The sequence below is a fragment of the Lepisma saccharinum genome, chromosome 22 (assembly GCF_977018435.1).
Source record: "Lepisma saccharinum chromosome 22, izLepSacc3.1, whole genome shotgun sequence".
NCBI lineage: Eukaryota > Metazoa > Arthropoda > Insecta > Zygentoma > Lepismatidae > Lepisma > Lepisma saccharinum.
Window position 1 is genome coordinate 64,869,806 of NC_139250.1, and position 27,037 is coordinate 64,896,842.

A 27,037-nucleotide genomic window follows, 5' to 3' on the forward strand; every position below is an offset into this window, starting at 1 on the left:
TCGATTCTTTCGGAGGTGTTCCACCTACAAATTTAGTTCATTATCTGAAAACAAACAAAACCTCCATATACTACAACGACGAACGCATTCAAGATTTCGGAGACGTGAACTGCGGTCATCTCTGCCTCTCCGTGCTCGCGTTTCTCTCTAAAATAAATAACCCTACGATCGAGGATTTCCAGAAAGCATTGTGGAACCTCAAACAGCATCACTAGGATGGGTGTGTTCCATCTTACGAGCGAATCTTCAATTTTGAAACTCACGCTGCACGACGACATCGTCTATCCTAAATCCGTGGCTCTGCGTGCATTCTACAGCATGTACCTCATTCCTAACGTCACCCAGCACAACAACAAAATTAGCGTCGGAAGCGAACACATCGTCGTCACGCCAGGACAATACAATCTTTCCACTTTGCAAGCTCAGTTACCCAAAGGCACATATCTTTCTCAAAATTCGGTCACTCACAGAGTGGAAATCCTATCCGCGACGGAGACCGTGGACCTGGGCACCATAGGAGAACTTTTAGGTTTCGAGAACGACACAAAACTCGAAGCTGGCATCAAGCACGTAGCAACCAACATTCCTAAATTCTTGGCCATAGAGACTTTGAACGTACACTGTAACGTGGCGGAAGGAATGATCACGAAATCCTCGGACGGATTACTGGGAAGTCACAAGCAGACAGGAATCATAGCCACTTTCAAACCAAGTTCCGAGTTCATGGAGCCGATCATCTACACGCCCTCTTCGCCGATCTATTTTCCAGTATGTCGCAACCGCATAGACGACATAGAGTTGGTGGTGACGAACGAGAAAGGAGACGTGGTGGATTTCGCAGGTGCCACTACGACGGCCATCGTGGAGATCAACGTATAATAAATAACCATACATGTAAAATGGAGCAAATCGAAAGTTACGAATTGCAATCTTTCCCTCCCAACCGTCGCACGTTTGCCAATCTAAACGAAGCGAACAGGGAGATCGAATACGACGTGGACATAGGCGATGGGTTCATTCATCCTCACAGAGCAGACCTCTACCTTCAATTCGACGTGGTGAAGAAAGAAAGCGGAGACGCGTTTCCCGCAGCAGCAAACTTGATACTCGTGGACAACTTCGTGCCTCACCTGTTCTCGCAGGTGGAGGTGAGGAAACACAACACCGTCATCGACAGAATAGATTATCCAGGCATCACGTCGACGGCAGTGGGAACGTTGAAATTATCCAAAACGGACGCAGCGTACTATCAAGCGGGAGGATTCGAAGCCGGGACCAAAATATCGACGAGAAGTCACACGGTGCTCTTTCCCATGCGTCTGCTTCCAGGATTCTTCTCGGACTACAAGGAGATCATGTGGAAGGGAGGACTGAGAGTCACGTTTCGAAGAGCGGCCAACGACAACGACGCACTGATGCGATACGCTACTTTGGGCCCGGACGGCACCACGCCGATAGCCAACACTTTACCCGAAGCAGCCAAGTGCGTCATCCGGAGCATGGAATTGAGAATGCCGGTGGTGGAATACGAAACGAACTACGCCCTCAAGTACAAAGCGGAGATCTTGAAAAGTCCGCAGGTGCCGATTCACTTTCACGGTTACCAGTGCGTGCAGAAGATGGCGACGGGAAGTCACATGGAATTCGACGTGACGACGCAGTTCAACAACATACAGTTCGACATGCCAGATTTCGTCGTAGTGCTCTTTCAGACCGGGAGGGACAAGAATCAGGAAAAAGATTCCAGCAAATTCGACGACTGCAAGATCAAGAACGTTTATCTGAAGAATGGACGCAATGAAGTGTTCCCGCGCGAGAATTACAATCTTGACGTGACCAAAGATGATTACCTCAAACTTTACGAAGCGTTTTCGGCTTACAAACGCGTGACCGAGGGAAGCGTGGACATGTACTACACGCCCAGCGAGTTCAAAGCACGGAGACCCATGACCGTCATCAACACATCTAAGAGAAAGCAGGTGGTGGTCAACGATCGAACCAACATCAAGGTCGTCTGCGAGTTCCACGATGCCTTGCCCGAGGATACCCTATGCAGTGTCATCCTGATTGCAGAGAAGTCCTTCGCCTACGACGTGAAGAACGAGAGGGTCACAGAGCAGTTTTAACAAGTTTTTTAACATCTTTTCTTGCACAATAAGAAATTTTCTGCACTAGCACAATCAGTTACAATAGCACAGTACGAATTTCACTAGTTCAGATCAGTTACAAATGTCAATTTCATTAGTTATCACTCACATTATCTTTTTGCACTATAGCACGAGACAATCAGAAAATTTGCACAAAAAAATTTGTTGTTTTTACACGTGAAAATTAACAATAAAAATTTCTTTTTTATCGTTTCAGATGCTGTCGAAACATCAAAAACATATACACACACACTAAAAAAATAAGCATGCAACTTTATTTGTAACACACACACACATACATTCTCCATCTTCATCAAGAAAATATTATAATAAACATAATCATTTTTATCTATCTCATAATAAAACTCTATATCCAAAAAATATCACAACATTAAATAACACTAGAGTCGTTAGTACACGTTGCATGCATTACGGAGGTCCTCTGTAGGGTTTCATGGAAGTTTGGGGGAAAAAAAAAAACACGTGAAACTCTACAGAGGTGCGGTAATCTATAACCGCAGCCATTAGAAAACTTTTACATTTTTGGTTGGGCACCACGCACCCTGGCGAGGTTATAGGGGCCAGGCATCCTAAAAAAACAACAATTATTATTTGTTTGTTTGTTTGTGTTACAATACATATGCGCGCGCACGTATGTGTGTGTGGCACATCGTTCCCTCCCCGAGAGAGAGAGGTTTACGTAGGTCGCAATATATATAAACATTTGGTCCCAAACTTGGAAAATTACGATAAAATACACTCATCTTTCAAAAATAAGAAGATGAGAGGAGAGGTTTACGAAAATCACGATATATATAAACATTTGGCTCCGGACTTGGAAAATTACGATAAGGTGCACTCATTTTTCAAAAAATGAGAAGATGAGAAGATGAGAGGAGAGGTTTACGTAGGTCGCAATATATAAACATTTGGTCCCGGACTTGGAACATTACGATAAAATACACTCATCTTTCAAAAATAAGAGAATAAGAGAATAAGAAAATGAGAAGATGAGAGCGCGCGCGTGTGTATATGCCACATCCTCCCCCCCCCCGAGAGAAAAGTTTACGAAGGTCACTATATATAAACAATTTGGTCCCCTTGATTCCAGCACTCCAACTTCATCTCTAATGTTGACGATAATGTTCTAAAGGTAGAGAGAATAAGAAAATAAGAGAATGAGAGGATGAGAAAATAAGAGGATGGGAAGAGAGGTTTACGAAGATCACGATCTACAAACATTTGGTCCCAAACTTGGAAAATTACGATAAAATGCACTCATCCTTCAAAAAATAAGAGAATGAGAGAATGAGAGAATAAGAAAAGAGGTTTACGTAGGTCATGATATATAAACATTTGGTCCCAGACTTGGAAAATTACGATAAGATGCACTCATCTTTCAAAAAATAAGAAAATAAGAAAATAAAAAAATGAGAGGATAAGAGAAAGATGGGAGGATGAGAGGAGGATGAGAGGAAGATGAGAGAATAAAAAGAGAATGAGAAAGATGAGAGGATGAGGAGATGAGAGCTCATCTTTCACTCATCACTGCCTTTTTGCCCCCGTGAAACGTCGTCAGCGTAATAAATGGGGCGCGGAACAGGGAGAGAAAGTGAGTTTTTCAACTTTTTGTAGTCGTTTGGTCAAGAAATCAGAGTTGCGGTGGGAGTCACAATTTTATACTACTCAAAATCTCCCTACAACTGACCAAATGTCCCTACGCCAAGTAAAGCGACTATAAAAAACAACACCTCACGAGCATTCAAAACAGGAGATAAAATAAACACATTTACTTACCAAATCTTTGTCCTCGGTGCTACCACAATTAATGAAGGAGCGAATTTACAATACAGGACCCCTTCCCGATTTTTGTAATATTTCGCATACTCACTAGTTGAAGCCTCCTAATCACAAATTTGAAGTTAAAATTTGAGGGTCGCCTGTAGAAATTGCAAAATAAGTGAAATTGAGTGGTCCGCGATCGGCACGATTGCTCATTATTTACCGGAAGATTTTGTTTCCAATACTTAAAAATTAAAAAAAACGAATTATACATTCCTGATATTATTACGACCCCAAATTTTAACTGTTTGCCTATCCTAACCTAACCTAACCTTACCGTGAATGGTTCGTGGGGCTATCCGTCAATGGTTTGTGGGGCTACCCGTGCATGGTTTTTCGACCCCAAATTTTAATTATGTTTGCCTTGCCTAACAAAACTTAACCTAACCTTACCAAGAATGGTCAGTGGGGCTATCCGTGAATGGTTTTGCGCTAATTGTGATTACCAACCGATAAAAAAATCTTATTTTCGTAGCACTTTAACGGCAAACGCTCATCATCGAAGACGCCATTTTCGTATCCTGCAATTTTACGATCGATGCACTGTTGCCAAACTTACCTGTAATAAAATCAGTCCACATTCCATATGTTCTTCTACATCGTGATTGTCACTGTAACATGTAAGAACCTTCTTTGGGCAATATACCGAAATGCATAAGTTTATTAATTATCCCACGGCAATCCTCCTGCACACTTCACCTAAAAATCTGTACAACATTAACAACTTTTTTTACTGTTCTCTTCCGCCATTCTTGCACGATCCATGCTCTCCAAGTATGAAATGAACAGTGTGGCAACGCTGTAGACAGCGTAACTAATTGCGAACGTCAATTGTTCATATCAACAAATTTGGATACCATACTTGTATACGGAGAATCATTGCGAGAATTGAAAACCTTATTTTACAACTTCTACACGTTAATGAACATTTCTTTCACCTCACCCCAACATGTTAATTTGAGATAAATCATCACAACTAATTATTTCGTGAGTATAAGACGTAGCATAGAAATTACAGAATGGTCCGGTATTGTAAATTCTTGCCTTAATGAATAATAGGGGTGTGCAGGACAGAATTTTTTGGGTCGGGACGGGAAAAATTTGCAATTTCCAGACCAAGTCGGGAAATTTTCGGGACGGGATATGTTTGAAATTTCCCGAAGCTCTGGAAATCTCGAATTCTACACGCCATTTTCACTTTAAGTGATTATTTTTGCATTTCTAGAATAAAAACTTACAATTTCCGATAAGTTCCAGAAACTTTACAATGCAGATAACGTCGAGAATGAACGACTTTTTAAAGTGACCATTCGGTATTTCCCGACTGCATGGGATCCCGAAAAGTCGGGAAATCATTTCCTGAAGGCGGGATCGAGAAGAGAAATTTTTTCCCCTATCCCGATCCCGACTTTTCGGGATCCCGCACACCCCTAATGAAAAACGTTGAGTCATTTACTGTTAATTATGTTATTTGAAGTCATAGATGCTGCTGCTGTGAAGAGATAGATGTTGATTGGTGATGCTGTATTTCTTACAGTTTTGAACAATTTTGGTTCCATTTTATTTCTCTTTTTTGATTTTGTATCACTTAACATTGAAAATATTCTTTCCGTTTCCGCGTTAGAATGTGGCAATGTTAGCACTATTTTCGCGAGAGTGGAAATGTTTTCAAAAAGAACTTGCCTTGAAAGTTCTTGGTAACAGATAACATGTTCCAAAATTCTGATGAAGATTTGTTAGATAGTTCTTTTTTCTCCTCCTCGCTAAAGTATCCACATAAACTAATCCATTCATTCCAAACCGAGCACGAAGAAAGTGCAACTGACTGGCGAGTAAGCTTTGCACAATAAAATGTTATTTTCCAAGATTGAAAAAAATCTCTACGTTATCCCTCATTTGGCAAATCTGTCCCTACGTCACTACCCGGGCGAAATAGTGAAAAGTCCCTATGCGTAGGGACATGTCCCTACGGTTGGCATCACTGCCAACAGGTGTCGCATTCGTGCAGTATGAAGCGCCATCTCACGGCTGACAAGTCCCCCGATAAGCTGCCGGCGCTCTCGCGACAACTGAGGATAAAGTAGCGATGTCTAATGTAAGATAAGATGTCAGAAATGAGGTGCCAGAAATATTTGTATTTGGGAGGACACCTTTCCAGCATCCTTGCGACAAGGTACGAGCTTATTTCAATTGTAATTGTAACTGTAATTGTGAAAAGTGGAAACATTACAAAACAAGTGGTTTCTGTTACGGACTTCCTGTAACGCAATTTGCCGGGACCTGTTGCATGAAGGGGCCGCTGAGCGGCCGACGGTCTCGCGGTAAACGACTGAAATAACCTACCTGTATATGTTGTGTAACTTTAGATTAGATTTATAGCTCATTCACTCCACTCGCTTTAATTTAGCTACGGTACGCACTACATACTATTCAATATATCTTCTCCACTCGCTGGAACGGTTGGCTGGTGAGCTCTGGTCCCTCTGGGTGGCCTCAAGGGTCTCTCGCCTCTGGACAGGGCGCGGCTTGCGCCCCACGGTTTCTACTTGGCGGCCTCCTTTCCTTCTCCTTGGTTTCTCTTCCTGATTCCTGAAGCAGGTTGAGTGCCCCTTTTATAGTGCTCTCGGGAGTTGGGTAATAACGACGAAAGGTTTTCTGGATATGGCCGGTAGCGTTATGCTCTGTTGGCACACGAAGCAATAAACATACCTATGTTTATATAAATTACAGGAGCAAAACTAATTTACTTTATTTGCTGGTAATTTGCTATATGTTTGTAGTTTAGAGGTAGTATTTTAATCTTAATTTTTGTTTATACTGCATAATGACCAATACCTTTGTCTTCACAGAATATGGAATCCGAGACTGACTCCTCTGAAGAGACGACGGAGAGATCCGAGAGTGAATCGGAAGATAATTTTGATGATGTATTTGGTATGCCACTTCTGTACATACATTCATAGAAGATTAGTCACATTAAAAATGACGAAATAGTAAAGCAAGTACAATTTTTCATTCCTTATAACATGAAACATTTTGTTTACCCGTGGCGCAACAGCTCGTGAGTGGAAATATTTATTTATTGATAGAGCCCAACAGGTCGAGACCAATTATAGTGCTCTATTTACATAAGCCGGACCCTGTGGTCGAGTGGTTAGCACATCGCGCTGCAACGCTAAGGGTCCCGGGTTCTAATCCCGCTCGGGTTTGGTTGTTTGTGAATGTCCATTCATTAATTTCATCATTTCATCACTCATCCTCATCTTCGCAAATTAGCCAAGAGGCACAAAACGCGAAGTAAAATAAACTAAATCAACAGTATTTTTAAAATTGTACGAATCATTAAAATATGACGAACTGCCTTCAATTCTTTTAAAAATATTGTTTTCAGTTCGCAAAATATTGGATCTAAAAAAATTTCTTACTCGCTTTGCTCGCAGTGTGATAACTTTATGTAATACATTGTAAATTATCAGAGACAGAATTGAAACTTCTATTAATTGAGTTTGTCTTAAATGCATAAAACAATTGTTTGGAGGAAAAGGAGCGTGCACATTTTGACAATTTACATAATCTTTGCTGTTGGTTTATTATGAGGTGGATGAGTTGATTATGTAATGTATTTAAATACTCTATGTTATATACAGTGTGTTTCTCTGACCGTGTTACATACCTGCAGGGATGATGGAAGGGAACAAACGCAGGAATATGAGATAGGGAATCCTGGTCCGGAAATGTCCCATTCAAAAGTGACAAGCCAAAACCTTCGAAGGGTAGGCAACCACGCACAACGCGGAGGGGAACCATGAAATATATCTGGGGAAGTGGAAAACAAACACAGAAGAATCACTGTAGTGGCTTCAACGAGTAGTAACTGCAGCCATCATTACAGCGGTTGTTCAAAGTGATGCCCACCTGTCGCGATACAAGCATGACGGCGTCGCAATAACGTCTGTCACATCTGCTCTAATATCTCAGGAGTCGTTCGGAGGAGATCACAGGCTGCAAGGATTCTTGCCAATAGTTCATCTACATTACTCACGGGTTTCTCGTAGACAACATTTTTGACATGACCCCACGAAAAAAAAAATCAAGAGGGGTCAGATCAGTTGAACGGGCAGGCTCCAGCTACGAAGTGGGCTGGGGCCCCATCATGCTGAAACCACACGCGCAGCCGAACGAGAAGTGGGACATGTTCCAATAACTCGAGGAGGATATCTCTCTGAAACAGAGTGTATACTGGTCCAGTTAATCGTGGCGGTAAAAGATACGGGCCTATTAAATATGCGCCGACAATACCCACCCACGTTTTTACATCAAATCTGTCTTGATGGCCCTTCACGATTGTGGCACGGGGATTTTTATCGACCCATACATGGCTATTGCGACTATTCAGCATCCCGCTCTCGTGAAACAGGCCTCATCAGTGAAAAGCACACAGCCATGGTATCGACCGCACAGCGCTGCAGTAACCATTCACTAAACACGACTCGAGGTGCGAAATCAGCTTGACCCAAGGCATGTACACGCTGTGGATGGTAAGGGTGCCGCTGCTGCTCCATCACAACGTTCCAAACAGTACTATGGGCAACACCATTTTAACATGCCACAGCCCGTGTACTAATGGATGGTTGTCCTTCCACCCGATCCAGCATTGCTTCTTCAAGATCGGGTGTCTTTGCAATTCTTCGTCTTCATGCTACACACGTCGAGTTTGACGTTACGACTTCTCCAGAGCGTGAGCGCTGGATTCTATCTCATATCTTCTTTGGTTCACCTTCGCGTTGTGCGTGGTTGCCTACCCTTCGAAGGTTTTGGCTTGTCACTTTTGACTGAGGCATTTCCGGACCAGGATTCCCTATCTCATTTTGTTGCGTTTGTTCCCTTTCATCATCCCTGCAAGTCTGTAACATGGTCACAGGAACACCCAGTATACTTTGAATACGTGCCTAATTTAGTGTTAACATGTTGCATATGTATTTTCTTATTTTACGTCGCTCCATGTTGCATATGTGTAAAACATATATTGTACAGGAAAGTTATACAAAAACATTTACTCGAAAGGCATTTATCGTGCATTTTCTGCATTTCGAAAATACAGTTTGTGTGCTTGTTTTCCATTATTGATTGTTGAAATAATATTCCAAATTGTTTGTTCCAACACAAATGCTTTAGCACCGACTTCTACCTTCATTTTGCGTAATTTACGAGGATAATGACGTCTTTGATACTACTACTACTACTACTGCAACTATTATTATTATTATTGGTACATTTATCCTAGTACTTGCCACCCCCCATAAAAATTCGTGGTTGAGTCTCTGTATAATGTTATGTTCGATGAACGATTTTAAGAAATGTTCTGTTAAAATTATCCAAGTAATGTTGCCGAGAAAACTGACAGTAAAAATAACTCTGTGAAAGTTACACTTTGACTTTGTAATTCAGGACGGCGGAAAGATAGGTCGGGCAGATTCTTCAATCTTGCTTAGTATTTGAATGGTGGCTAGAGAGAGAGAGAGTGTTATGTATAATTATTTTTATCGTTGTAGGTTTATAATTTATTTTTATTAATAATTTATTATTATTATTTATATTAACTTTTATGATAATATATATTTTTTATTTTATTTGTCCTTTAAAGGGTCATTGGTTCCCTCGTTATTCTTATTTTTGGTGTCTGAAGGGATTATGGATGGGAATGACTTTTCCGAAGTTCAGAACATTAATGGAACCTTTCCAATGACTTTGTGGTAACGCTGTCGCCTTGAAATGAACGGTTCCCAGGTTCGATCCCAGGAGGAGACAAATGGAATAGCGGTTCGAATATCTCTCACTTTAAACTGTAGGACCGGTCCCGATTGACCAATCTGAGCTCTAATGGGCTTATAATTTTGACAAACTAAGTCCGTGGCTTTAAGGGCTGTAGTAATCATGGCATGGACGAGTTTTCTCATCAAATTCTATTAGAGTATTAATGACAAGCGGAGAAAAAGTTCAGAAAGACATGTGACATAAGTTTGGTTTGACGCCGTATTTTTAAGGTATATTGGAGTCGCATAATTTATTTTACAACTTCATTCTCACTCTTTGATACTTGTTGATGCGGTGGTCACTACAGACTGTAGATCCGACATACTTGATTTCTCATGAAATTTCCATCTGGTAATCTTTATCCTATCTCGTTTAGATAAGACGATAAGTGTTAATAATTCTAACGTACATATTACGTATTGAAAATTATTTAGCAGTATGTGCACAAAATAATATGTAGAATATAAACAGTTGATGAAAATGAAACCATAATGTACCTGAACGCAATATGGCCTACCTAAGGTTTGCGATTGTTTCTGATGATGTACAAAGTCAGAAAGGTAAAGCTAATGGCAAGATTCAAAAGAGGAAACATTTCTGGATGTTTACTAAATAATAACATGGTTGCAGTGATGATTTTGTTAAAAGGTAACGTATAGACCATATTGGCTACATATGTATCCAATATAACCTAATCATATATATTTTTTCTTTCACATCAAAAATGCAACATAAATTGTCAAGAAAGTACCAGAATGTTATCTTTGTTGGGAGATAAGTACATTCCCTACCAAAAGTTTAAGACCACCTCGTCATGTGTTTTTCAGACAAACAGAAAAAGTACATATGCGAGTGCTTTTTATGAAATAAACACTTTAATACAAAATTGGAATTATTATGTAATGTTATTGAACGGTACATCAAGATCAAGAAAGTGTAAGGGCATATTAATGCACTAATAGATGCAACTAAAGGTACAATTTGTAAAATCATTAAATCTGAACTTTGAAAATATACTTAGAATCAAACATTTCTCCTGAAATTAGATGAATGAAGTGTGAAATTTTAATAGTCAATAGGTCCACTTTTACGTTTCAAGCACATTTGCACACGTTTTATGGCATTCTTGGGGCGTAATCTCATTCCATAGTTCTCAGATTTGTTCACCAAGTTCCTTGACATTCCTTGGCTGGCGTCTGGCTACACGAAGACCAATGGCATTCCATAGGTTTTCTATAGGATTCAGGTCCGGACTTCGTGCTGGGAAAGGCAACAATGGGATTTCCCTCACTTGAATCCAAGCCATTGTTGCTGCTGACGTGTGGCAAGTCGCGTTGTCCTGCAGGAAGACGAAGTACCCGTTGTGCAGCTTCTGGGCGGACGGGAGCATGTTATCTTTCATTGTTTCGACGTGTTCTCGTGAATCGATGGAGCCAGGAACAAATCTCAAAATCGCGGTCCCTGCAACAGACATGCATCCCCAGATCATGATTGATTGACCCCCACCCTGAACAGCTTGCACGAGACATTCGGGGAGAAGTTTCTCGGTTGCTGTCCTTCGAACTCACACTTTTCGGGAGCTGTACAGCACCAATTTCGATACATCACTGAAAAGGACCTTACCCCAATGTTCCATGGACCAGTTTCTTTTATTTTTGCATCACATCACACGATTTCTCTTATGTACATTATTGAGCAATGGCTTTTTGAGAGGAGCGTAAGACGCAAGTCCACATTCCTCCAGACGACGCAAAATGGTCATCTTTGAGGCCCTTTTTTATTAGTGGAATCTTCAAATTCCCTCCTTATCGCTGGAAGAGAGCTTTACTGTTATTCTTTGCCAGTCTCGCGATAATCCGGTCCTCGCGTACAGACGTTACCCTGGGGCGGCCGCAGCGTGGTTTATCAACCACTGTACCTTGCTGCTTGAATTTGTTTATTGCGTTCGCCACGCAGGTTTTACTCACATTCAATGCGACTGCAATTTCTCTATGAGACCTATTGCACCTGTACATAACCAATTATTTGCCATTTCACGGCCACGGGCACAGATTTCTTCCCCATTATCACGCAGTTTGCGATTGAAACAGCCTGTTTATTATCAAGCGTAATGCAAACAGCAAAGAGAATAAGATTAGGGGAGAGAAATAACTCCCTATCCCTACAATCAGGCACGTATCCAGGAATTCCTTTTGGGGGGGGGCTCAACACAATTTTTTCAAGGGGTATAGTAAGAACCTCACAATTGTTTGTTCAAGACCAGTGGTGGCAATTGGGTTCCAAAAGGGGGGGGGGGGTGCGGAGGGCGTTGCAAGGAAAGTTTACTTTCTCTTGGCAGACAAGGCTTAACATTAAGAGGCCATAATGTTGAGGCAAGAAAATAAAAAATGGGGAACAACTATCCCTTAAATCGTCGCCACTGTAAGACTGTAATTTAAACAGAACGTGAAATCGGAACATTTTTTACCACTCGACTCCTCTTGTTTCCATGCATTAACATTGTGTGACGGAACCATCTCGGTATGTGTGTTTGTCCATTTCTTCTCATCTGGCATAAAAACATCTATGGTGTCTTTTAGTGTTTTTACGAAGCTGTTACACATGCACGGGATGGACAATCCACTCGACAACGTTGCGAACTGGACGAAGACAGTTGTCGAGTGTGTCTCTCTGATTCGAGCCTGAACACCACTAACTTGTCTTGTCCTCCCATATTTGCAGCTCGTATAAAAGCCAAAACCCACCAAATTGTTCAGATTCGGGCCTTAGCACTCACAAGTGTTAAAAAATGCCTGTCACAGCTTCCGCTGTCTTGTCATATATCGGCACGAAACAAAGGAATTCTACTCGAATACAGGTGGATCACGAAACAATTAATGCACAGTGAAAACCCTTCCGTTCCCAACACATCTAATGTTTCGTCTCCCAGTATGATCAAATGCTTATTCATTTAAGTAAGTAGTCCAATTAAGCCGGTTCTGCGCCCTCTTGTGGTGAGCTGAAGTGGTGAGCTCGCCTTAATGGATTTCTCTCGTAAGGCATGAGCTCTATTTGATGGCGCAGTGTTGCTAGCTCCTTACTTGAAAAAATCACCAAGGTTTTTGGGGTAACCTAACCTAAAACAAGGAGCTGGCAACCTTTTTCTCGCAGTGTTACCAGCTTCTCACTCAAAAAAAATCACCAAGGTTTTTGGGGTAACGTAACCTAAAGCAAGAAGCAGGCAATTTTTTTCTCGCAGTGTTGGCAACACTACACCCGAAAGTAAAGCTCGGTGGGGCTTGCTTTAATGGTTTGCTCTTGTAAGGCATAACCCCCCCCTATTTTCGGACACAGTATTACCAACATCTTACTCGAAAAAAATCACCAAGGTTTTTGGTCTAACGTAACCTAAAGCAAGGTTGCCAACCTACTGGTACTTTTGCCATAGCCTTTTACAAAAAGGAGAGAGAAGAGAGAGAGGGAAGAGTTAAACAGCCGACAGCCTACCTACAGCTTTTTTGTCTAACCTAGCCTAAAACAAGGAGCTGGTAACTTTGCTTGAGGTTTGCTTTACAGTGCAGAAAGCAAAGTTGCCAACCTACATATACAGGGCAAGGAGAGCCGGCACTGCCGTAAAAGAGAGAAAGATGGATGGGTGGGAACACTACACGGGTTCAACGTCATCAAGTAAAAATCGCCTTAATGGTTTTTTCTTGTAAGGCATGATCTCTATTTTCTCGCGGTGTTGCCAACTCCTACCTACACTTTTTTTTTACTTGGCAAGGGGCTAGAGAGAGAGAGAAAAACTTATAGCTGACAACGGTAATGAGCGAATGCACCATATCGTAATTTTCCAACTCCCGGGGGCCAATGTTTGTATATCGCGACCTTCGTAAACCTCTCTCTCTCTCGGGGGAACGATGTGCCACACACACGCACACACACGCACACGCACACGCACGCACGCACGCGCGCGCGCGACTAAAATTTTTGAATTTACGGCTGGAAAAATGTTTTTCTATGACATGTTTTCGTTCGAGGCAAATTCGTAGGTAGATATTGTTAAATAAATATTAATATTGTAAATATATATATTGTATTTAGTTTTTCGGTATCGAAAAGCGACTGTCATATTGTATTTGAAAAAATATTATGCTTTTGCCTGTGGATATCTAGAAAAACGACAATTTCGTTCTCTTTCCCTCTCTGTATTTTATACGGAAAATATCTCCCGTCAACTAGAAAGAGTTGCCAACACACACGCTATTGTAAGAGAGATGGATGACTGGGAGGGGCAGCATTTCTGGCTATTCACAGTGGCGGATGTACTTCCTGTTTTTTAAAAACTAACAATAATAATGTTGACACAATAACACAAATTCAACAAATACGTATGTTTGGTGGCAAAGAAAAAATACAATAAATTTTCCGGTTATTTATTTCATAGCCTTGATAGTCATTGCGTGCGTCACAGATTGCCATCTGCCGTATGCTTGGTGGCAGAGAAAAAAAATACAATGAATTTTCCGGTTATTTATTTCATAGCCAGTTAACAGCATAGGTAACAATGATGCGATGCAATAACTTGTGAATTTTCGAACACAACACGTAAAATGATGTGGCAGAAATATAGGGGGGAGAATATTCTAGAGAATTTGGTTCTTGGATTTCTATTGGTCCACGTTGCGTTGGCTAACATATCATTTTTGACGTTATTAGAAAACCGTATAAAACTTAAAGCGCTGGTGTATAAAGTTCTGTTTTATTTTCAACGTTAGTGAAAAGCATTTCCGCAGAATTTCTAAAAGTAAGTAACCTTGTTTCTTAGCTCGCATGAGTTGGTTTTGATTTATAAGTATGGCAATGCTTTTGTGGAAGAAAATATACTCACAAAACATGCAAAAAGAGAGAGAATATAGAAGGTGTTTCATGTCTCTCTCTGGTTTTATATATTTGAAGCATGCATCTTGGTAGCTAGAATATTTTTTTCTTCCGTGTGCCGCTGTTGGTAGGTAGGAAATATGTGTGCGGGGGCATATTTCAAAAAAATAAATGTGTTAAATTGTTAGAGGAAGACATGAAAAATAGAGGAGAGGTGCGCGTTTTTGATATCTAGTGGAAGTACTGATCAATTGATTGAGTTGGCGTTTTTTTTGAAGCCTATTTTATGTACAGTAAAACTAATCGGGACCGGACCTACAGTTTCAAAAACCACTTCTACGGGTATCGAACCCTTGAATACAAGACTACCGCTGTGCCATCACAAAGACTAGTGGAAGTACTGATGGATTTGATGTTTTAAGTCTATTTTATGTACAGTAAAACTAATCGGGACCGGACCTACAGTTTCAAAAACCACTTCTACGGGTATCGAACCCTTGAATACAAGACTACCGCTGTGCCATCACAAAGACTAGTGGAAGTACTGATGGATTTGATGTTTTAAGTCTATTTTATGTACAGTAAGGCTAATCGGGACTGGACGTATAGTTTCAAGAACCACTTGTATGGGTATCGAACCCTTGAATACAAGCCTACCGCTGTGCTAACGCAGAGGCTAGTGGAAGTACTGATTGATTTGATGTTTTAAGTCTATTTTATGTACAGTAAGGCTAATCGGGACTGGACGTATAGTTTCAAGAACCACTTGTACGGGTATCGAACCCTTGAATGCAAGCCTACCACTACACCATCGAAAAGGCTAGTGGAAGTACATAGTTATTCAAATCTTATTTATTTAAAACATTTAGTTTTTTTTTTTTATGCACGCTTATTGATTTTAAACCTAAAATTAAATAAAATCCGGCAATTATATCCAATTATACTTATGGCTACAACGAGCATTGAGATTTTTTTTGCTACGTAAACAAAATGGCTGACATGTCAAATATGAACAGGCTATATAGATTTGAGAGAGAGATGGATAAAAGAAGTTAATTAAAATTTAATTTCATGATTGCAACACGGAACTTAATGATTGATTTAGTTTATTTTATTTTACGTTTTGTACCTCTTGGCTAATTTGCGAAGATTGGGGATGAGTGATGAAATGAACATTCACAAACAACCAAACCCGACTGGGATTCGAACCCGGGGCCCTTGGCGTCACAGTGTGATGTGCTAACCACTCGGCCACAGGGTCGGGCAAGTGTTGGTATATACATAGACCAAAGTTACATGGTTCTAGCCCCCATAGGAGCCGAGAAAATCAATGTCTTGGAAAACGTCTTAAGACAAATATCTTAATCTTTAAGAAAGTCGACTTCCGGTATCTCAAGATGTTACTTCCGGTCTGTCAAGAAAATTTTCTTAAGACAAAAATCTTAAGACGTTTTCCAAGACATTGATTTTCTCGGCTCCTAATTGAGCTAGGATGATGATTTTAGGTTTGTTGGATAGGATTCGACGAGAACTATTCGACTAGCAAATAAAATCGATTCTACCCCCTCAAGTTTCGGAAATACAGACAATTTTTTATTTTTTTGAGAAACTTGATTTGCAGGCTTAGTTTTTGCCCTAATTCGAAAATTTTAATAGCATTCGATACAAAATTAGAAGTACTCTACAACTTATTGGAGGGGTGATGACTACTGCCTGCTGTTTTCGAGTTATTTTGGATTAAAATTTCAAGATGCAATTTCTAAGATGTTTTGTAATTCATCAACAATGGGTTGTAGGAAAACGATTCTTGCTCTATCTGCTATCGCTCGACGAATACTATAAACATAAATAATGCTTATGGTTTGATTTTTAAAATGGCGAGCGGAAAATAACTATGTTTTTTGAAATTATAATTTATACTTCATACGCCAAAAGGGCTGAGGGTTAGAAAAAAAAAAGATTGTTTGGTAGAATTATGCACACATAATATTTTTGTGTTTTCTATACACAAGCTTAATTATTTTTTTCAACTATTTACAGGATTCATTAAGAAGCAAGAAGTAGCATAAATAACACACTCCCACCAAACCCAACACTATTGTGAATTATTGCACAGTATTTATTTTGTGGCACTCCACTATATATATATAATAACATACCCACAAATATTTTCAACAAAATGCATTCTGAGAAAAGTTGTCCTGTGTGCAAGATAACCATATCAAGCGCACATTTTGCAAGACATTGTCGTACCTGTGCACCTGGTAAGCGTGTAACCGCTAAAAAATCATGTCCCAGGTGCGGTATACCTATTACCATTAATAATTTGAAGAGGCATATAACATTATGCAAAGTTGTCGTCGGAGCACCTGTTCCCCAACCGTCGACCAGCTCGACCAAGAGGAAAGCGGAAGCCGACTCGCCACCATCCGCCAAACGCGTCAAGCCTGTGGCGAAAGCGAACCAGACTGCTTTCGAGCGGTTGTTAGAAGATTTTGTCATCACTTCGGAGGGCTCATGCGACGTGCGTAGCTTTTTGGAGAACGTGCAAGTCGAAATTATTTCCATCCTCGGCGACGCGCTTGCAAAGCACTCCACCAAATTCTACGCATCGCTACGTTGCCAGTACAAGAAGCCGTCTGATGAAATTTACAGCTTCTGCCACAACACCAAGGCGAAGACGCTGCATCTGGCGGATGTTGACAACCTCGAGGTCATCTACAACCAGTTTACCGAGGAGCTGGTGGCAAAACAGGAGGAACATCAAGCTAAAGGCTCGGGGGGTTCGCTGTGTGGCGAGCCTCACGAACTGTGCGTCAAATTTTGTAAGTTCATACCTCTCTCCGCCTCCAGCTACGTCCCCTTACCACCTACCATTGCGGCAAAGAAGGCCGTCCTGAACATTCAGAACAATGACGCCAAGTGCTTTCTCTGGTCGGTGCTTGCAGCATTACACCCTGTTCACCGGAAAAACCATCCACACCGAGTTAACCACTACCTACCCTATGAGGCAGAGCTGGAAGTTGCGATGGCTGGGATCGACTACCCGGTAGAGGTCACGGACATTCGAAAGTTTGAGGCTCGTGCGCGGCTGGCCATCAACGTTTACGGTCTCACTGACGAAAATGCAGTGTATCCTATTCGCGTGAGCGACGTAGACGTTGATGGTACGCAGGAAATCCATCTCCTACTTATCAAGAACGAGACCCATCACCACTACACCCTTATCCGTTCCCTCTCCCGGTTGGTGTCGATCCAAACAAGCAAACACGAACACCACATAGAAGTTTGTCGCAGGTGCTTGTCAACTTTTGACAATCAAAAACAGCAGGACTACCAACATGTTCGAGGCTCCAACATCGCTGCAGAGAAGCTTGCCAGCCACAAGATCTACTGCAATGCCAACGAGCCGGGTGTGGCAGTCTTGCCCAAACCTGGCACCGTGGAGCGTTTCCACATGCACGGTGCCATGGTAGAGCATCCCGCTATCATCATCGCGGATTTCGAAGCCTTCCTCAAACCCCTGTCCACTTGCGATCCCGACCCTGAAGTTTCTTCCACCACCCCTTACCAACTCCACGAGGCTTCGAGTTATGCATACGTTGTGGTGCGACGAGACCAGCACATTGCCCCCGAGCCCTACGTGTATCGCGGTCCCGACGCAGCCAAACACTTCCTCGAGAGGATGGTTGTCGAGGCTATTGAGATAGGGGAGGTGCTGTTAGCCCCCAAGTCTATGCTCCCACTGTCTCCCGACGATCAGCGTAGACACGACGAGTCCATCGCTTGCCCTGTCTGCGTCAAGGAGTACACCGTCAACAATCGTAAAGTCCAACACCACGATCACTTTGACGGTAGGTATGTTGGTCCTTGGTGCAACGGATGCAACCTCATGGCCCGGGACCCGCGCTTCATCCCTGTGTTTTTTCACAATGGCTCGGGATACGACTTCCACCACCTCGTCAAGCATCTTGGGTACGATGACATGCGAATCAACGTCCTGGCGCAGAACGAGGAGCGTTACATTAGCTTGAGCAAGTGGGTGCGAATCCCAGGATCACACTCTACCGTCGAGCTTCGCTTCCTCGACTCCCTGAGGTTCCTCCCGGCCAGCCTCGATGCTCTCGCAGGGAAGCTTAGCGACGAGCAAATGCTTATTACCTCCGGAAATTTTCCGAACTTGGACGCAGGTCTCTTCAAGCGTAAGGGAGTCTATCCCTACGAATACATCACAGACCCTTCCAAGTTTGCGGAGACGTCGCTACCTCCTCGAGCAAACTTCTACACTCAGCTGCGAGGGTCGAACATCACCGACGAGGAATATCACCACGCCCAGTCCATGTGGCGCGAGCTGGGCTGTCGAACTCTCGGGGACTACCACGACGCCTACCTCAGACTTGACGTGACGCTCCTCGCCGACGTGTTCCAGACGTTCCGTGCGACCGCAATGAAGATCTACAAGCTGGACCCTGCATACTTCTACAGTCTCCCCGGACTGGCGTGGTCAGCCATGTTTCTGGTGACGAAGATCAAGCTGGAGCTTCTTTCGGACGTGGACATGATGCTGTTTGTGGAACGCGCCGTGCGGGGTGGAATGGTCCAGGTGTCGCAGCGACACTCGCGCGCCAACAATCACCGCATGGCCACCGGCTACGACCCCTCACAACCGTCCAGCTACATCATGTACACGGACGTTAATAACCTCTACGGACACTCCATGATGCAGCCACTCCCCTTTAGAGGCTTCGAGTGGGCTGACCCTTCCAACTTCGACGTCGAAAGCTTCGACGATTCGGAACATGGGTTCTTCGCCGAGGTGGACCTTGAGTTCTCCGAGAAGCTGCAGGATTTGTTCTGCGATCTTCCCCCTGCACCCGAGTTCAAGTGTCCACCCGATTCCAACCAGAAGAAGCTCGTCATGGACTTCGAGCCCAAAGAGCGTTATGTCCTACACTACCAGAATCTCCGGTGGTTGATGAAGCAAGGGGTTACCGTCCGCACAGTACATCGAGTTTTGATGTTCGAGCATTCTCCATGGTTGAAGCCATATATTGAAGTCAACACCAAACACCGCACTGCAGCCACGTCCGAGCTTGATAAGGATTTCTTCAAGCTTATGAACAATGCGGTGTTTGGCAAAACTATGGAGAATGTACGGAATCGCATGGACATAAAATTGGTAACGAGGAAAGCACAATGTCGCAGGCTCGTAGCGAACCCGTTATTCAAATCGAGGACCATTTATAATGAGCAGCTTGCTCTGGTGCATATGAGGAAGGGTGAGGTGAGGCTCGACAAGCCAATTTATGTTGGTGCCTCAGTATTAGACCTGAGCAAGCTGCACATGTTCGAGACGTACTACGACATATTACGTCCACATTATAGCCACAACATCTCGCTTCTCTACACGGACACGGACAGCTTGGTGTACCACGTCCACTCAGCCGATGCATACAGGGATATAGTCACGGTACCAGCTTTGCTTAACCTCTTCGACACCTCGGGCTATCCCCAGCCGAACCAGTACGGCATCCTGCCCCGCAACAAAAAGGTGCCTGGCAAACTCAAAGACGAGAAGGACGGTGATGTAATTCTCGAGTTTGCAGGTCTTCGCGCCAAGGCCTATGCCATCAAAGCCGAGGGCAGCGTTACCAAGAAGGCCAAGGGTGTCGGCAGACAGGTGGTTCGGGGACATCTTACATTCGAGGACTTTGTCGATTGCCTCAAGACCAGGTCGTCGGTTCTAAGAGAAGAACAGCGCATCCAGAGCGTCGACCATGTGTTGACCACAAACAAAGTTAGAAAAATTGCCCTGGATCCCAACGACGATAAGAGGTGCGTCCTCGAGTGTGGTATTCACACATTGCCGTGGGGGCACTATCGCTTAGCAGAAAGCAAAACCTGCAACATATGTCCATCTTCAACAGAAGATTCATAAAAACAAAACAAAACAAAAAAAAAACATTTTGACTGTCATTACAAAAAAAAACTTTGACTGTATTCTTAAATAACCAGCATGCCTATGAATTTGTTCGGTTTCAAAAAACAAATCATTATGGAAACCATACCAGATCATGAAGTCTTACCTTCCGTGTTACCTAAACTCAACGGTCTGTTGATCATTCACCTCAACAGCATTTGGACGAAACTGAATGACGATGTGGGCAAGATGTTTTATGTTTTTAATAACAATTTACATTTCTACGAAATTCCGATCGACGGGAAACTTCAAATCACCGTGAATCCGGAAAACGCAGGCGAAATCAAAATTTCTACCGGCAAGAACATTTTTCGAATCAAGCACGACAAGATGCTTTCTAACATTACGTACGATGTGTCCGCAGGAGATTATTTTTACATAGAACTCCTCGGAGATTACGACAAACTTATTCCTCTCTTCGTAGAATTACGAATCGTCTATCCTATTATAAATAACCGTTAACCAAAAATGCCTAACGACATTTTCGGCAACACCAAGCGTGTAGACCACGCAGAAGAGATTCTCATGTTGGACATTCGAGTTAAGAAGTTGAGGACCGATTTGATCGCTTTGCAGGAAACCTTAAACAAAAGTTTAGAGTCGGAAATCGCTACGCTCCAAACGCAATGTCTCGACCCCATTCTGAAGATCGATTCCGAACTGAAGACGCTCATAAAAAATTATGTCGACGTACCTTCTTACGACAGCGTTCAAAATATACAGTTGAGCGTGGATTCGCTTCAAAATGATTTGGCCAAATTACAGCAATTTCAATCGAAAAATGAAGATTTGGAAAAATTGAAACTCGAAATCGAAGAACGAACTTCCGCAATAGAAAAGAATTTCTCTGAACTTCAAACCGTCGTGAACGATATAGACGCAGAACGCTTGCATGTCGTCGTTTCCAAATTACAAGAAGAATTCACCAGCACGTTGGAAGAAATTAAATCCAAGTTGCAGACTTTGGAAGATACAATGACGAACCTACCATCGTCGGACGAACTGCAGGTCATCGGTAAAAGCGTCGCGAACATAAAAATTCAATTGGAGGCGTATCGAGATTTCGAACACATTCAAACCACCATCGCTACGCTTCAGGCGTCCTTGGAATTGATCAACGAAGAAATTAAAAATATTCACGCTGAAGCAAGAGCGTTGACGAGCATTCAAGACACGTTAAGCACGGTTCAGCAGAAGATCGAATATTTAGAAAATTTGAACGTCGAAACGAATCTCGCTCATTTTCATCACGTACTGGACAACATACAGGGTGACTTGGAATCGTTACGGACGAGCGTACCTTCGAGCGAAGATTTGGAAAAATTGAAAACAGCGGTGACGGCACTATCCGAATCGAGCGACATCAAAAGTTCATTGAGCGATCTCGAGAGTAGGGTGGCCAATCTCCCCACCTCCAAAGAATTGCACGCTTTGAAAAGAAACATATCTCGAATGCTGAAACGACTAGAAACGGAAACGGCGAACGTGGAACAGATTCGAGACGAAATTAGTTCGCTGGTGTCGACGCTGCCCACTTCGCAGAGCGTCGCCGACCTTCACACGCAGTTTACAGAGATGCGAAGGATCGTGAACGATCTTACCGAGAAGAGCTCGAAATTGAATCAAGTCGAGAACCTTCAGAACATCGTCGTCAACATCAGAGATCAAGTCGGAGTGCTGGAATCCACGCAGGAATCGACGCTGGCCTCTTTCGGTGCCAAGTTGCAAGAACTCAACGAAAGCTACAAGCAGTTGAACGTGGAAGTGAAAATCAAACCGTCGTTTTCTACCGTAACGGATACCATAGTCGAGCATTTGTTGCCCGTACAAAACACACTGGGTCAGCTTCACAGCAACCTCGTTAGCGTCGATACTAAATTCGCTAAACTGCATTCTCTGCAAGCCATCGAAATCAATAGCGTACCCAATCAACAGAGAATCTCCACGTTCGTCGAAGGTAACAAACTGTACATGTTGCATCCTTATCATCCGTACTACAAGTTTCTCCTCGATGGCACAATTCAGATAAACGAATTTTCGTACTGGTCTCACGGCAGAAAAGCTAGCGTTCCCACCATGACTTTGATATCGAATCGTGGCGTCCAGAAAGCAGGAAACATTCCTCTGGCACGTTGGAACGAAACGCGCAACATATATGAAATACACGAAGACGAAGATCTCACCGTTTTCGACGTGAGTGCCGGCGATAAGCTGATCATTCAAAACACGAGCGAAGTGCCACCCTCTTTGAATCCCATCACACTTGTGCTTCTCTTGAAACGTAATCTCTAAGAAAAAAAATGTCTAGGCAAGCCATCGTCGAAGAATTGCATAAACCTGCACGCCGTAACTACGAACGTTTGGCTGTGGTAACCAAGGGCATCGACGACCTCTGGCAAAGCGACCTCGTGGAGATGAGTAGCGGCAATTTGAAAAACGTACATAAATTGAACAAGGGCAACAAGTACCTCCTCACCGTCATAGACACATTTTCGAAATTCGCATGGGCTCTACCTTTGAAGGCGAAAACGGGAACATGCGTGACGGAAGCATTCAAATTAATTTTTCGCGAAAGCGGCGGCAGACAACCACGGTTTCTGCAAACGGACAACGGTAAAGAATTTTACAACGCCGTATTCCAAAAGTTTATTCAAAAACACAAGATTCGACATTATTCGACCTTCAGTCACATCAAAGCCAGCATCGTGGAAAGATTCAATCGAACCTTGAAAACACACATGTGGAAACGATTCACGCTTCGGGGAAATTACAAATGGGTCGACATCCTGCCGGAACTCGTCGACACCTATAATGATACGGTACACAGAACGATAGGCATGAAGCCAGCCGGCGTTACCAAGTCCGACGAGCAGCGTTTAATTTCTACAGTTTACTGTCCAAAGTACACGCCCACGACAAAGAAAGCTAAATACAAAATTGGAGACCGGGTGAGGATCAGCAAATTCAAACGCACCTTCGAGAAGGGATTCACAAAAAATTGGAGCACGGAACTCTTTACGGTGGTTCGAGTTCTACCTGGAAACCGACACACGTATATAATAAAAGATAGTAACAACGAGATTTTGAAAGGAAGATTTTACGAAGAGGAACTCTCTAAAACGAAACACCCCGACACGTACCTCATCGAGAAAGTATTGCGTAGGAAAGGTGACAAACTGTTTGTCAAATGGCTGGGACTTCCGGAAACAAGTTGGATCGACGCGGACGAAGTGATCTTGTGAGTACGTGGAACGTGGTGAAGCGTCTACCGGATCCGGAAAGTCAAACGAGAAAAAAAAAGAACGGCGAGTTGCTTCCCGACAGCATCTGCTGTCTGATCGTAGGTCCTTCGGGATGTGGGAAAACAACACTGCTCGTGGACAATTTTCTCCTCGCACCGAATTGGTTAGATTGGAAGAACAGGCACCTGTACGTGTTCTCGAAAAGTTTGGAGCAATCCAAATACCAGCAACTGATGAAACTGTACGATGGTCTGGACATTGCAACGTTCGCCTCGGAAATAAAACCACTCGACGATTGTCGTGAAAATTCAGTCGTCGTGTTCGACGACGCCATCCTGGAAAATCAAAATGAAATTCGCAACTTTTTCACGCAAGGTCGTCACAAAGGAATGGATTGTTTTTACCTAGCTCAAACGTTTTCCAAAATTCCAAAACAGTTAGTACGCGACAACGCCAATTTCATATGTTTGTTTCGTCAAGATCACACCAACCTCAAGCACGCGTACGGTGACTACGTAGGCGGAGACATGAACTACAATCAATTTTCGGAACGCTGCTGCTCTACTTGCTGGAACGGTGACGATTTCGGATTTGTGACGATCGACATGACGAGAAAACCCAACGACGGAAAATACAGAAACAAAATCAACGACTTTCTAAACGTTGCAACGTTGTGAGAAACGACGTATATAAATAACGTCATGACGAAACGAAAAATTGAAGACGAAAATCTCAAGCTTCGCGATTACCTCGCGAAACGCTTCAAAGGTTGGAAATCCGAGAATCGCGGATTCTACGAAGAGAAGAAACGTCAGGATCAACCTGTGATCGATGCCATCAGCAGTCTAGGTAAAGAAATTAAAAGTGTCACGGAACAAAATAAAAATTTGATTAATGAACTCGTACCGCTCGCAGCTAAAAGTTACGCCGTACCCACACCCATTTCGAGCATTCCTTCGACACCGTTCGAACTGAAGGATGCACCGGCACGACGTCGAGCCATAGGCAGCACGTCGTCTTCGGATAAAATCGAGTTGGGACCTTTGGCACGAGACTACCTGAGTACGGGGAAATTCGACAAGGATGAAGTGTTCGGATTGTATCCCAGCATGGAAAGCAACGAAGGCGGCGGTGTGGTGTGGAAGATTGGGAAATCGAAGGTGACCTTCGAAGGCAACGACATTAAAGTCAATTTAGGCGACAAGGATAGTTGGAACAGGTATCCGGGTACGGTGGGACTGTGGGAACTCGTCGCCAAAAAGCAGCCGAAAGATTACACCGACGAAGATTACCAAAGTTACAAGGAAATTCTGATCATGACGGATGCCTTGTACCAGAACAACGACGCCTCGCAGAATAGGGTGAAATCGAGCAGCGGCGAGAAGTACAGGAATCTCATCAAACCGATTTGGAACCAGGTCAAAACAGGCAGCGGCGTCAAATGCTACAACACGCTACCCAAAGAATTCGTTTGGGTGGACGACGTTAGGAAACTCGTGGACCGATTGTTGGTGATAGCCGGCGAAGAGAATGCAGGCAACCGTAATTTCTACAACGAGAAGGTTGGCATCGTGGACATGATCAGCACGAAACTTTCCAACTTCATCGTGAACGACGACAAGGGCATAGGTTACCTGATCAAAATCATCAACACGCTGCCTCCGAAATTCTGGAACGTGGCCGAAGGAAAGGGACTCGTGAACGACATCATCAACAAGTTACCTTTCGAGATGCATTTACCTGGCTACCAGTACTGCAGACCGGGTACCAAACTCGAGAAAAGATTGGAGAGAGGAGACGAGGGTGTGAATCCGTTGGACGCCGCATGCAAAGATCACGACATCGCCTACAACACCACGCAGACGGATCTGAATGCACGTCACGAAGCAGACAGAAAGTTAGAGCACGCAGCTTTCGAAAGGTTCGTGAGCAGAGACGCATCGCTGGGTGAACGGGTCGCCGCACTGGGTACCACCATCGCCATGAACACGAAACAAAAATTGGGGTGGGGTATATAAATAACATACAGTAAAAAAACAACATGGCTTGCATAACTGATTTGCCACCCGAGCAACTATCTAAAATATTCAAGAAAGTAGTAAACGGAGATGTTAATAAACTTGTAATCATAGCAAAAACGATGCCGGAATTTCGCATCCCTTCTGAAATGGTTCTCAAGGACCTTCTTCGGGAGATCAGCGGCCTGAGGTGCGGTGATCTCAACATTCTGCTTTCGGCTGCAGGGGAGAAATTGGAGGAGAGGTCGGACGAACTGTACGAGGCGATGCAGGGAAGAAGACGGTTCACAGTAGATTGGTACAAGTCTATGCAGGAGAAGGAAGATATCACTACGCACATCCTCGCGTTTTCCGAAGCACGGACTTTCTTCCTCTGTTAAAAAAATAATAATATATATACGTGTCAAAAAAACTTGATATATAAATAACACACATCGTGAAAAAAATAATCTTCGGTATATATAAATAACACACATCGTGAAAAACAATTAAATTTCTCTCTAACACTCTGAAATTTTTTTTGATATGACGACCGAAAAAATAAGTGATCTCCAAGCATTAAAACAAATGCTAAATTTGTCAGTCGAGTATGTAAAAATTCAGGAATTGGAAGTCGACAAACCTTACACGATAACTTCCGGTTCAATCGTTTCTACCCAGTATGGTCCCAAGGTACGCCTGTTGCTCAACGCACAATACAGTCTATTTTTACCAGATCGATACGCTAACATGTTATCCGACGAGAAGCTATCTATTTTAATCGAGAACAAAACTCGAATCGTGTACAAGGGGACAAAGGAACTTCTTGGCAAGAAAACGATGCACATAATAGAATTTGTGTAACGACTGCGAGGCCTTGAAAATATATAAATAACATACCGTAAAAAACTACACAAGAAAAAATCTCAGAATATATATATAAATAACATACCGTGAAAATAACACATAGAGCATCAACATGAAGCCCAAGGGTGTTGTGTACCAGATACCATACTCCAATCTTAAAAATCTAGGTGCCCTCGATGGGTTACTCACCAAGAAACAACGCGAGAAGAAACGTTCTTGCTTGTCGAAAGGACACGGAATGAAATTGCTGCTCAGCACACCTCAATTGAAAAGATTGCAGCGTTCGCG

At 42.9% G+C, this 27,037-nt stretch overlaps 1 protein-coding gene across 1 annotated transcript in view; it reads left to right on the forward strand.

Annotated features, from left to right (window-relative positions):
* Window positions 1-27,037, forward strand: part of LOC146004780 (uncharacterized) — a 122,315-nt gene that overhangs the window by 58,066 nt on the left and 37,212 nt on the right. Inside the window, exon 2 of the mRNA XM_083143799.1 lies at window positions 6,839-6,923. Coding sequence (XP_082999925.1) covers window positions 6,842-6,923 — 82 coding nt within the window. The 5' untranslated portion in view covers window positions 6,839-6,841. The remainder of the gene's footprint in view (window positions 1-6,838; window positions 6,924-27,037) is intronic.